Source organism: Erinaceus europaeus, chromosome 1 (genome assembly GCF_950295315.1).
Source record: "Erinaceus europaeus chromosome 1, mEriEur2.1, whole genome shotgun sequence".
NCBI lineage: Eukaryota > Metazoa > Chordata > Mammalia > Eulipotyphla > Erinaceidae > Erinaceus > Erinaceus europaeus.
In genome coordinates this window covers 158,462,587-158,477,029 of record NC_080162.1, presented here as the reverse complement: position 1 = coordinate 158,477,029, position 14,443 = coordinate 158,462,587, and the positions used below count along the sequence as shown (strand labels likewise).

Genomic DNA, 14,443 nt, shown 5'->3' with positions numbered 1-14,443 from the left:
TTTGAGACATGCAATCAATTTTCCCCTCTCATATTAATTAAAACTAGTATAGCCACAGGCCCTTTGGAATATAACTAAAATATGCCTACTAGCTATCTACAAAATAGAGGACCCCCCAACTCTTCATTTGCACTATTCCAGCCTTTAGGTTCATGATTGGTCAACAATTCATTTGGCTTTGTATGTTAACTCTCTTTTCAGCCACCAGGTTCCAGATGCTAGCATGATGCCAACCAGACTTCCCTGGACAGACGACTCTACCAATGTGTCCTGGAGCTCTGCTTTCCCAGAGCCCTGCCCCACTTGGGAAAGAGAGAGACAGGCTGGGAGTATGGATCGACCTGTCAATGTCCATGTTCAGCGGGGAAGCAATTACAGAAGCCAGACCTTCCATCTTCTGCATCCCACAATGACCCTGGGTCCATACTCCCAGAGAGTTAAAGCTATCAGGGGAGGGGATGGGATACGGAGTTCTGGTGGTGGGAATTGTGTGGAGTTGTACCCCTCTTATCCTATGGTTTAGTCAATGTTTCCTTTTTATAAATAAAAAAATGAATACATTTTAATGAGGTCATAGCATGAACTAAAACAACAGAAATAATTAACTACAAGAAGACATGTTAAAATATTTTATTTTAACTAAAATCACACTCATAAAAGATATCCAATAAACTTCTACATAAACATCTCTGCTATATGACTCAACTTCATTGTATTCATTATCATCACTGATGTTGATTACAAGTTTAGTATTAACAGAGGATGTTCCAACTTTTATCTTTAATTATGCTCTTCATTTTAAACTATTAACCTAAATTATTTATATCTCCTCCCACCAAGTTCTGAAATTAATGGATTATTTTTCTGCTTATGATGTCACTGCCAGCTTTATTACTTATGGGCATGCTGCAAGACACAGAGATTTTTGAAGCTCTTCAAATTACTAAGATTGTGGAACATAAGCAAAATCACGCTAATGCAACAGTTTTACACACGCACGGTGTTTCCTCTCTTAATCAACGATAAAATATAAAATGAAAGCCAAGATACAATTTCTGACATTAGTAAGTATAAAAACTAGATTAACCTAATTGGCATAGTGGATATATTTCTGTTTCAGTGGATAATATTCTAGTTGACCAAGGATTTTCTAAAAATAATAGTGTCAGCATTAACCCTTGTCTACTTTAAAATCACTACACACAGTAAGACTTTTTTCCTTTTTTTTATTAGCGACTTAATGGCTTACAAAATTATAAGATAACAGTGGTATAATTCCACACCTTTCCCACCACCAGAGTTCTGTATCCCCATTCCCTCCACTGGAAAAACTGCAGTGGTTCTCCCAAGGCCACAGAGATGGGTTGACTATTATTTCTATAACTATCTATCAATGTTTACTGATGGAATTAGAGTTCAGAACCTTCTGGTCATTTTCACCTAACATTTCCCCCTCTCCCAATATAGACAAAAAAAAATTTATGGGATGCTGAAGGTGGAAATTCTGGTTTCTGTAATTGCTTCTTTGCTGGACATGGGCGTTGGCAGATTGATCCATACCAGCAAACCTGTTTCTATCTTTCCCTAGTGAGTAAAACAGTTTTAAAAATAAAGATCTGTTCACTGGCAGGCATGTTAGTATTTTGTATCTAACCGTGTCATTTAGATCAGCTTTAAAAATGTATTAACAACACAATTGCAGGCTGATTTGAAGATCTAATAGGAAAGGTTTTAAATCTCAAAAGATTTAAATGGAAAACTGAAAACAAAAACAATGTGCATAACTAGCTGTTGAAAGGCATAATTAACAAAAATAATCACTGGGAAAATTATTCTGTCTCACAATTTTTATATATTTTTAATTTATTCAATTATTGGATAGAGACAGAGAGAAATTGAGAGAGGATGGATAGATTGAGAGGGGGAGAGACTAAGAGAGAGCTGCAGCCTACTTCACCACTCATGAAGCTTTCCGCCTGCAGGTGGGGATCAGGAGCTTGAATCTGTGTCCTTGCACACTGTAATGTTAGTGTTTAACCAGGCGTGCCACCATCTGGCCCCTTCTCACAAATCTTTATTTAAGGAAAAAAGCATTTAAAAGTACTTGAGACGAAAGTTGCTTATGGAAATGTTTTTATAAGTCCTACTAGCAAATACCTGTTCCTATAGTAATTTTAAATATTTTTATATCATTGTTTAAACTCAGCAAGAACATACTATAAATTGTATAAGAAAAGTAATCTTGGGACAGAAAAAAATATTTCAGATGATTAAAAGAAAAAAAAAGTGGCAACAATTTACCATTTGCTTCTTCTTGTGTTTTAAGTTGATGATTTATTTGCATTTCTGCAAAAAATAAAAGTGAAGCACAGTTAATAGATCTGTCTGATGACATTACAAGCGGGAGAAACAAGAAGTGCAAATTTAACTTTTTAACAGCAAATCTTTAGGTTGGTTTTTAACTTACAGGAGGGTATATAACATTATCAAGATACATCCACAAATGTTTTGATTTTCACTGTGAAAAATAACTATATAGTGTGAAGGATAAGTTGTCAAAAGGGACATCTGGAGAATGTTCCATGACTTCCATATGTATCAAAATCATCATGCATTTTCTTCTACTGAAGGTTTCAGTAATCCTCACCTTGAGGATAAAGTTCAATCTCTGAATGTATTATTCCCTGGGACATAAAGGGAAGCCATCTGAGGAAAAGAAAGAAAAGAGAGAAAAAAAATAAATTTGGGTTTTTTATAATTTTTACAATAAGTTTGATTTTAGAAGATAGCTATAAAAAAACAGCCATTTGGAAGGTCAAGCACATTCTAGTCTACTGTGCACTCATCAATGTGATAGCAATGACACTGTAACTGTAGTTGAAAGAGTAATAACATCAGAACCTGTAACATGCCGAACCTGGGAATTTTCTACCTCTCCAGGTTTATCTATCCTTGATCACTAACATCTATATAAAAGCAACTGGGATGCCAGCAGAGCATTTTCCTTACTGAGTTGTGGGAAAAAAAAAAAAGGCATGGGCAGATCTAAGACTGAGGGTCTGATGCCTATTTAGGCTTAAAAAAAATGTGACCTGCTCATTAGTTTTAGGAGAATTTGACACAGAGAAACAAGGTTTGCCATTTTGTCCTCAATGAAGGCAGGACAGGGGGGTATCTTGCTTTTCTATAGTTTTTTTTCTTTTCTTTTTTATGTTTATTTATTTATTCCCTTTTGTTGTCCTTGTTGTAGTTATTGTTGTTGATGTCGTCGTTGTTGGATAGGACAGACAGAAATGGAGAGGAGGGGAAGACAGAGAAGAGGAGAGAAAGACAGACACCTGCAGACCTGCTTCAACACCTGTGAAGCGACTCCCCCGCAGGTGGGGAGTCGGGGACTCGAACCGGTATCCTTATGCCAGTCCTTGGGCTTTGCATTCTGTAGTAATCTTTCCCTCATTGTCTCCAAAAAGAATAACGTTACCAGGAGTCGGGCGGTAGCACAGCGGGTTAAGCGCAAGTGGCGCAAAGCCCAAGGACCAGCTTAAGGAACTGGTTCAAGCCCCGGGTTCCCCACCTGCAGGGGAGTCACTTCACAGGCAGTGAAGCAGGTCTGCAGGTGTCTGTCTTTCTCTCCCCTTCTCTGTCTTCCCCTCCTCTCTCCATTTCTCTCTGTCCTATCCAACAATATCGACGTCAATAACAACAACAATAATAACTACAACAATAAAACAACAAGGGCAACAAAAGGGAATAAATAAATAAAAATAAAACTTAAAAAATTTAAAAAAAGAATCACATTACCTTCACTATATATACAGGCACACAAACAAACACACACTGTGGAAAATGTGCCTAAAAGAGTAATAGTATCTGGCAAGCTTCCTTTTGAACCAAACTACGATATTAGAAGATCTTGGTTGCAGAAAAGATCAAGCTGAACTTAAACCAATTTTATTACTCCACTGGTTCTGTGACATTACACTCTTGAAGTTAAGTTTCTTTGATTTAATTATCTGCCTCACAGAGCTGTTGTGAAGCTGAAATGAGTAATTATGTAAAAATGTTTTATATATTGATATTACTAAATGGTACACAAATGTTATTCTAATACCAGAATAAAGGTCAGCAAGATAGCCCACCTGGGGGGATGCCTGCCCTACCATGCACACAACCAAGGCTGGGGCCCTAGGTATAACATCTGGAAGTACTAAGGCATTGGGGGGAAATGTCAGTGCTGTGGTCTCTTTCTCTGTCTATTTCTTTCTGTCTCTTTCTCCCTCTCCCATTTAAATATATATATATATATATATATATATATATATATATATATATATATATATGTATACGTATACGTATATGTATATGTATATATATATATTGGCCCATAGTAGTGATGCCCCAGTGATCAATGACAATAAAAAAATACCATAGCCACAAACATTATTATCCTATATTCTTTCCATCTATCCATCCATTCAAGAAACACTTACAAAGTACACTCTGTATACAGGCACTCTGCTAAATGCTGGGGATACAAGGACAATAATACAGAAAAGGAACCTGAGGTGAAGGAGATTTCAGTGTGAAAAGCAGCAAATTAAACTATGACTGTACAAAGCACTGGTAGTGGTATGAGAAATACTGGCATTACGTGTGCAGAAAAGAATACTGAGCAAATGTGAGTGTCAATAATGGGGGTGTACAAAGGAGTGAAGAACAAACTTCAACAAAGCAGTGGTACTTGAGTGGTAAAAAAGATGTCTGATAGGCAAATTAGTGGTGAGGAAGGGCATAATAGGGAGAGAGAATAGCTTTGGCAAGAGTCTGAGAAATGAGGCTTCGTATGGCTGAAGGATAGATTTCTGGATAAAACATGTAAGCGACTGGGCCCCACACAGGAATAACACTGGGGGTGGTCACTGGGCCTGAGTATGCCGAGGGATGTGGAGGCAAGTTGTAGGGCTAACTCAACCATACTGGTCTTGAAGTCACTAGATGCCAAGATACAGGATATAAGCACATAGAGCTAACAGGACTTCTTAGGTCTCTGTTTTTTATTTCATGTTTGTTCCATCTATAGAAAATTTTTTGCTATGAATTATTTTTTTCTCAGAAGATACTATACTGAAGTAACGTTCTGGCTCTAAAAGCCACAGAACTTTTCTAAGACTGGATAAACTGAAAATAAATTCCTTAGCGCAGCAGGTTAAGTGCACATGGCGCTAAGCGCACATGGCGCAAAGCACAAGGAAGGACCAGCATAAGGATCCTGGTTCAAGCTCCTGGCTCCCCACCTGCATGGGGGTTGCCTCACAAGCAGTGAAGCAGGTCTGCAGGTGTCTATTCTCTCCTCGTCTTCCCCTCCTCTCTCGATTTCTCTCTGTCCTATCCAACAACAACAACAGCTACGACAACAATAGCAACTACATCAAGTGCAACAACAAGGACAACAAAATGGGAAAAATGGCCTCTAGGAGCAGTGGATTTGTAGTGCAGGCACCGAGCTCCAGCAACAACCCTGAAGGCAAAAAAAAAAAGAAAGAAAGAAAATGAAAATAAATTCCTCTATATATTACTAGGTTATTATTTCTTAAACACTTATATATTAATTCCTTTAGTGGGCATAATTTATTTGGAAATCTTTAAAGACAAATTTATATTATCATTAGATATTTACTCACAGACCCTTTGTATTTAATCAGATAGATTTTATTTGCTCTGAATAAGATTTATTTGTAACACATGCATACTTTCACCTGTCTAGGCGTGTGTCCACAACTGGCCCTGAATTTCTGTCCCAGAATGTGCTACAAAAAATCCTGAAAACTAGCCAAATCTACTCATGAAGGATTCTGAACCAAACTTTTTCATTAGGACACAGAAATTCTCCCAAATTCAGTGAACACATGGAAACATTGCAGTATGTGTTGAAAGGAATATGATGGTGGGGTAGATAGCATAATGTTATACAAAGAGACTCTCATGCCATAGGCTGCAAAGTTCCAGGTTCAATCCCCTGCACCACCCTAAGCCAGAGACGACCAATGCTCTGGGGGAATGAAAGGAATATGATGACATTAAAGTAATGGAATAGAGGAGGCCATGCAGTGGTGTACCTGGTTAAGTGCTCATACTAAAGTGCACAAGGACCTGGGTTCAAGCCCTCAGTCTCCACCTACAGGGAGAAAGCTTCATGAATGATGAAACAGGGCTGCAGGTATCTCTCTATCTCCCTCTCCATCTACTCCCCCTCTCAGTTTCTCTCTGTCTCTATCCAATAATATAAATAAATAAATATTAAAATAAATAAATAAATAAAGTAATGGAATAGAAAAAAGAAGCGTGAAGGACTTGTCTTCCCAAGAACCCCTTTACAACTGCAACAACCAGCAATGCATGTATAGCTATCCCCAGATGACAAAGTTTCCTTTACACTGAACTAGTTAGAAAACACAAATACAAAGACAACTAGTTTTTTTTAAGTCTTTTAAAACTAGATTGTGCTTGAGTGATCTTTCCCTAAAGCATATGGGTTGTTTTTGTTTGTTTTGTTTTGGTGTGGAAAATACAGTAAAAGGTTATGAATTTTGTCTGAGATTCATTTTGTAAATGGCAACTACTCATTCACATGGAAAATGGCAGAATAAATACTAAATGCTTGTAATAAGATTCTGCATCTCCACCCTCACCCTGAAAAAAAAAGAGTGAGACTCATGCTTGAGCCTCATTCTGTCAGTTTTTCCACCATCACTACTTGTCACTTTTGTACCAAGGAATGGCTCAAACTGACAAAGAAGAGCACAGAAATCTGCAGCAGTACAAATACATGCTCAGAATAGTAAGATATGATTAATACTGGCCTCTTTCAGGAAAAAAAAATCAGTAAAGTTAAACGATTGCTCATTGTCTCATGATAATTTTTATTATCCTCTTCCCTATAAAAATAGCATTTAAAATGTCTGCATTTTATCAAAATTGTAATATTATTAGTTACCTTTATTGTTTATCATCCACTTACTTCCCAGAAAAAGAAATAAAGAGCATTTGTACATAGACTGAGTTACTTTGAAAATAAATAAATACATCGATAATTTCAGTGATATGTATAAAATGTTATAGAAGAATTCATGTTAAGATCATATGATTGCTAAGTTTTCTTTATACTTGAAATTCCATTGTGTTTCATTAGTCCCCTTTCTCTCTTTCTTTCCAAATCCGTATTTGATACATAAATTATTTTGGACATTAAAACAAATGAATTTGGGAGTTGGGCAGTAGCACAGCGTGTTAAGCGCACATGGCACAAAGCACAAAAACCAGGCTAAGGGTCCTGGTTCAAGGCTCCGGCTCCCCACCTGCAGGGGAGTCGCTTCACAGGCGGTGAAGCAGGTCTTCAGGTGTCTGTCTTTCTCTCCCGCTCTCTGTCATCCCCTCCTCTCTCCATTTCTCTCTGTCCTATCCAACAATGACTACAACAATAAAACAACAATGGCAACAAAAGGGAATAAATAAATGTTTAAACAAAAATTTTAAAAAAACAAATGAATTTTCATTTTTATTGAAATGTATGAGACCCTAACTTCAAGAATATATAGTGCATGAGACAAGCACATTAAAAAGTAATGACAGTGGGTGACATTATGTGGTACTGCATATAGTTCTAAGAAAATCACTGGAAAATTGCATGTATGTATAAATCTTTACCACCATGGTTTCTCTGGGACCTCATGTCTAGGTAATTCTACCACTCCCTGTGAACATTTTCTTTTTTCCAGATAGAAAATAAGAGAGAGAGAGAGAGAGAGAGAGAGGCAGAAATAGAGAGACCATAATACATCACTTCACTTGAGAAGCTGTGAGAAGCCCTTGGGCATGGTGCTCCCACATGGTAGCTAAGGCTCAAGCCTGTAGGCTCAAAGCCAGGTCCTCATAGACCGTAAAGTGTGTGCTCTACTGGATGAGCTATGTCTAAACCTCAACACCAAAAAATTCATTATTTATCTATTTATTTATTTTTCAATCACTATACTGGGGGTTAATGATTTGCAAGACAGTTGTTGGCCATGAGTACAATTTCTTAGCTCCCTGTGATAGGTGTCTGTGCACCACGCCCATACCAAATGAAGTCTTCCTCCACCATGGTACGCAGAACTTCGATTGTGGGTGTGCTATGGAACTATACTCCAGTTATTATTTTCCCTTTTGTTGCCCTTGTTGTCTTTTTTTTACTGTTGTTGTAGTTATTATTGTTGGTGATGATGTCATCATTGTTGGATAGGACAGAGAGAAATGGAGAGGGGAGGGGAAGACAGAGAGGGGAAGAGAAAGACAGACACCTGCAGACCTGCTTCACCACCTGTGAAGCGACTCCCTTACAGGTGGGGAGCCAGGGGCTCAAACCGGGATCCTCATATCAGTCCTTGCGCTTTGCGCAACGTGTGCTTAACCCACTACACTACCGCCTGGCTCCCACTCCAGTTATTTTTATAAACTTTTAAACATTATTAAATCACTACTTTAAAAAAATAAGGAAAAAACCTTTGAGGGACAACAGTATGTCTCTCTCTGGAAGGGAGCAAAATGTACCCTACTAGGAAGAATTGGAAGAGAAGCCTTGAAAAGTTGATGGTAAAGCAAGAAGGGTAGGTTCCCTTAAAAACTGGGCACCGTAAATTAAGACAGTCACAGACAGGGGGCCTCAGTGTGAAATTCCCTTGTCAACTGCTATGATACAATAAAGAATGCTGTTTATCTTAGGCTGCTCCTGGTTTGTTTGGGTTTTTTTCTAACCTTTTCCACAAATGGTATTCTCAAGACTGCTCTGTACATGACTTAGTTTGTAATTAATTCCCAAATCTAGCCGTCTAATACACACTTTCTGAGTATCAGCTAGAGGTTTGTCTTATAGACACTGGAGGTCTTTGATTATAACTTCCTAAAAGTATAGGTCTTTATGTGTAATTGTCTTAGAATAACCACCAGAGCTGGCATAAAGCAGTTAAGCAAGGAAAATGCTTTGTGAGTAATGATGTGAGAGTGGAAAGGGACTAGTAGACTTGCTTCTGTTTAAGGACCTCTTGAGGCCACAGAGATGGAGCCATAGAAAAACTCATCTCTGTCAGACTATAAAAGCAAAGAACTCCCTGTTTGGTTGATCAACCAGTCATTTCACTTTCTCAAGATAGCAATATCCTGAAACTAGTAAACCATATTTGTTTATGAATCTATACCAGAGGCAGAAGCTAGAGATCTAGAACCACATCAGTGCATAGGATTTGCATGCAGGAGATCCCAAGCTCAGTTCCTCACACCACATAATGCCAAAGCTTAACAGTGCTCTAATCTCGCTTGTGTTCTCTCTCTCTCTGAATAAATCCTTTTTAAAATAATCTATACTAGGGATAAAATAATCATTTAACTCCTGTGTTAACTATAAGAATTAAGTATTATAAGTATCTACCTCTTGTAGAGACAAAGTCATTTATGAATGTGTTTGCTGGCACACATGATATAGTAGAGCCTTGATTTCCAGATATCTAATAGCAAAGTTCTTCAGCCTGAAGACAAGTAAGGCAAGAGGCTCATTGTTACCTTTCATTATTGCTGACATGTTTGGGAAATGACATTGACATGAGCTTGAGGGAGCAGGTTATTTGGAACAAAGGTCCTGTACAGGTCAGTTCAAAATAGAGGGAAATTTATGGATGCAGAAACTGAAAAGTTAAATACAAATAGGTGGTATTTTTTTTCAGAACTACCTAACTTGACATGTCAAGGCAGAGCAGCATGAACAGTTTTGTCCTCTCAAAACTGAATTGTGGTCAGATAGGTGGCATTACCTGAAGGTTATCACTCTTAAGGTGTAAGGACAGGATGTTGGTGCCTTTTGCTCCCTAGAGTTGCTAGTGCAGCTAATGCTTTTGCAGTATTCCAACCACAATTCTTGTCAGAATTCTTTACTATCTATTATTTTTAAAGAAAAGATGAGGTTATTTATGCAAAATTGGTAGAAAAAAGTTTCTACTATGGATAAAATAGGATTTACCACCAGGAACTCCTGGATACTTTTTGCATGTGGACTATCACATCATTTCTAGATCCATGATTAACATCTCATAATGCTCAATGCTATTTATTTATTTATTTATTTATTTATTTATTTATTTTTGCAAAGGGTTGACTGTTTCAAGTACAGAGGAGACTGGAGACTGGGGTATGGAGGCAGGCTGTCTAACCTAAGTCATGAGCCCAACAAAGCAGGCAGTCCCTCAGTGTGTTCTTACAGATTGTTGAAAAGAGTGGTTATTACTCTACTGAAATAATCATGAACCCTATAGGCAGGTGAGACAGGGAATCTAAGATAGTATTGAGTAGAGGAAGTTAAGATAGTATTCCTCACACCATTGGTATGGATTCCATGAAAATCTCTAGTTGATCTTGGCCACACACTGACCCCGGTCAGGTCGGGCTGGTAGTCTGACAGCCATGGTTCTTCTCTACTCCAGCCTAACCTTCAGTTTCATCTCTGTAACTAGGGCCAACCCATTTAAGTGCCCTAACTCCTGATCCTCCTTAGCACCCAGAGTTAAGAGGTTTCCTTGGGGTGTTTCATGATGAATTAGCAAAAGGTGTGTCACTTCTGCCAAGGAGATTTTCTTGAATTTTCAGGCCCATGGTAGGGGCTGAAAGTGAAAATATAAGTATATACCTCTCTACAAGAGGTAGATAGTAACATCCTTTTAGTTATTGAATTATTAATATAAGGCTCTGAACACATACACACATGTACACAATATTGCACCAAGTTTATTAACATTCAGAGAAACCTAGAAATACTTAACGTAAATAAACTCTACAGTATGGTACTCTGTGAGATTCACTCAGATATGCCAGATTAAAGTGTTCTCCTAAAATTTATATCCATTCATAATCTCAGAATGTGACCTTATTTTGAAATGAACCCTTTTAAGGGCTGGGTGATGACATACCTGGTTGAGCACACATGTTACAATGTGCAAAGATCTGGGTTTGAGTCCCTGGTCTCCAAATTACCAAGTTTGTGATAATTTGTTATGACAGTCATAGAAAACAGAAAGAGCAAACAGGAATATTTCCTTATTATTTCCAATGCCCACATCTAGCAGAGAAGCAGTTACAGAAACCAGAAGTCCTACTTTCTATACCCCCAAAACAATTTTGATCCATACTCCCAGTGGGGGAGAAGTGATAGGAGGAAGAGGATAAAAGGACTCTGAATTCCAGCTCCATCAGGACCTACAGAGAAAGGAGGAAAAAGGGAGGGACACTTGGACATAGTACTAAGGTTATGTGTGGCTTAGAGGGGAAAAGAGGACAAGATCTGGGGGCAATTATGTACAAATGTAGACAGATGGTTTTAGAGATGGCAGTTAACCCATGTCTGCAACCTTTGGAGAACTGTGGTGGTTTGCAAGGGAGGAATTGAGAATTCAGAACTCTGGTGGTGGGAATAGTATGGTATTATACCCATGTTGATATGTAATTCTGTAAATCAATATTACATCACTAATATTTTTTTTTAAAAAAAAAAAGCAAGAAACCCCATGGGATGCTTAAGAGTGTTTCAGTACAAACTGATGTTCTTTAAAAAAAAAAAAAAAAAAAAAAGACTGTTCACACGTATCCGTAAACTACTGCAAAATATATACCTGAAAGCAGAAGTACACTAGAGTTTGCAGTGAGTACCCCCCCGCCAACACTTCCTCTCCACTATTCCAAGTTTTGGGCCCATGATTGCTCAACAATTTGTTCGGCTTCGTATGTTAACTCTCTTTTCAGTCACCAGATTCCAGATGCCATCAGGATGCCGGCCAGGCTTCCCTGGACTGAAGACCCCACCAATGTGTCCTGGAGCTCCGCTTCCCCAGAGACCCATCCTACTAGGGAGAGAGGCAGACTGGGAGTATGGACCGACCAGTCAACGCCCATGTTCAGCGGGGAAGCAATTACAGAAGCCAGACCTTCTACCTTCTACAACCCACAATGACCCTGGGTCCATGCTCCCAGAGGGATAGAGAATGGGAAAGCTATCAGGGGAGGGGGTGGGATATGGAGATTGGGTGGTGGGAAGTGTGTAGAATTGTACTCCTCCTACGCTATGGTTTTGTTAATTAAGCCTTTCTTAAATTAAAAAAAAAGACATTTAATGTTTTGCTTGATAATTTTTTTATTTATTTATTCCCTTTTGTTGCCCTAGTTGTTTTATTGTTGTAGTTGTTATTGTTGTTGTTGTTGTTGGATAGGACAGAGAGAAATGGAGAGAGGAGGGGAAGACAGAGAGGAGGAGAGAAAGATAGACACCTGCAGACCTGCTTCACTGCCTGTGAAGCGACTCCCCTGCAGGTGGGGAGCCGGGGTTCGAACCGGGATCCTTATGCCGGTCCTTGTGCTTTGCGCCACCTGCGCTTAACCTGCTGTGCTACAGCCTGACTCCCTACTTGATAATTTTTTTAATAAATGTTGATTTCCTCTCTAAAAAATGAAGTTCCTTCAACTCATAGTCAACTGAATATTCACCTGACTCAAACACAAATTCTGCTTGCTACAAACCTCAAATGGCCAAGCCTTATATATAAAATGGTAAAATTCAGTGGTATATGCTCTATCTATATTAAATGTCCAAAAAGGCAGAAAAATAAAATCTTTGGTATAGAAATAAAATAAAACCATAAGGCTGTGGGTGTTCAATTGAAGGGGTGGGAGAAAAGATGAAATTCTTCACAAGAAGCATCTGTGAGGCACAAAAGCATTCTCTTCCTATAGCTATGTTTTGTGTTTAGCTAAGCACCCCTACACACACACACACACACACACACACACACACACACACACCCCTAAAAGAAAGGTAACCTTTCTCTCTGACCTAATTTATCTTAGCTGTAAAATCTTATCCTTCCAGGAAGCATCACAGAACATGACTGAAACGTTTCTTTCTTGTTCCTTCAATGATACCTAAGCATTTCAGCTGCCTCCATGCCAGAACGCACTGCCCATAATGAATGTATCTAGTCCCCCACCTCAAAGTAAAGAGTTTTAAGAGGTAACTAGAGAGTCTAGCAAGAGTTCCATCAGGCTTATGGGCATGGTCACGGACTCTGTTGCAGTCAATCTCTTCTATACTCACATCAGTCTTGAACGCACAGTGAAGGCTCCACTAACAGAGAAACAACTACAGATGGTTTTAAAGGGTTCTTTTTCTGCTATAGAAAGGAAACTTCTGTATCTGCATTCTATTCTACTTTGTGCCAGAATCCTCCTGTTTCTGTAAGAATTAAGGAAATGGGAATCTTCATCCTCTCTTTACGGTCTTAGATAGGAAGACATCAATTTTTGTGACTGACGTTCTTTATTGGGGCACTGTGCAAATAAACACCAGCTACCATGTAAGACTTCCTATTGTGTGCAGAGCATCAAATATTCACATTTGTTACATGAGAGCTGTGTATATTTGGACTTGCAACTGCATAAATCTATTAAACATTTTTCTTTTTTTTTTATTTAAGAAAGGATAAATTAACAAAACCATAAGGTAGGAGGGGTACAACTCCACACAATTCCCACCACCCAATCTCCATAACCAACCCCCTCCCCTGATAGCTTTCCCATTCTCTATCCCTCTGGGAGTATGGACCCAAGGTCATTGAGGGTTGCAGAAGGTAGAAGGTCTGGCTTCTGTAATTGCTTCCCCGCTTTCAGCTGTAGTCTACTTAAACTAAATTTAGCTAATAACTGTTTCTCATCCTTCCAAACAAGGTCATGTTGGCACAGCAGGGACATGAAATAAGTAGTGCAGGGGGGTGAGGATGGAGGCAGTAGAGGTAATAATATCGAGGGCAGCACTAGTGGCTTGGTATGAATGTGTAGGTATGAAATGCATAATGAACTAGTCTAAATTATCCAAGGTGACTTCACATTGAGAAGAAATCAAGTGAATCAGCATGGCAGAGGATATCAGAACCTAAGAAGAAAACTAGATGAATCACTGCATAACTCTTATGATCTACAGAATAAAACACATCTGCCTCACATCCCTATGATGCCTGTGTGTTGGAGGTGAGAGCAGGCAGGGAAGAAACAGCCAAACCTCTTCAGCACTATATGCCACTCAACAGATGGGAGTGCCTGTGTTATGCTAAATTCTGAGTAAGCACTGGTAGAAGAGAGGGAGATTATTTCTAGTTCAGAGAATTGTCTTACACTAGCTGCAGAATCTGAATGTGAATTTTCAGCATGGCAGGATTCTAACAAGGAAAGTAGAGTAACAGTGAACTTTTCTGAGTGAAGAGTAACATTTTCCAAGAGACAGAAGCCAGATTGACCAGAACTTATTCAGGTGTTAACTGGTCTAATTTAACTAAGGTCTTACAAGAAAAAAAATTTTTTCACTCTTTTATTTTTTTAATTT

At 38.6% G+C, this 14,443-nt stretch overlaps 1 protein-coding gene across 1 annotated transcript in view; it reads right to left on the bottom strand.

The window, feature by feature from the left end:
- Window positions 1-615: 615 nt before the first annotated feature.
- RP1 (RP1 axonemal microtubule associated) overlaps window positions 616-14,443 on the bottom strand; it is a 180,182-nt gene continuing 166,354 nt past the window's right edge. Inside the window, exons 22-23 of the mRNA XM_060198887.1 lie at window positions 2,648-2,706; window positions 616-2,346 (exon numbers count right to left, since the gene is read on the bottom strand). Of these exons, the coding sequence (XP_060054870.1) occupies window positions 2,147-2,346; window positions 2,648-2,706 (259 nt within the window). The 3' untranslated portion in view covers window positions 616-2,146. The remainder of the gene's footprint in view (window positions 2,347-2,647; window positions 2,707-14,443) is intronic.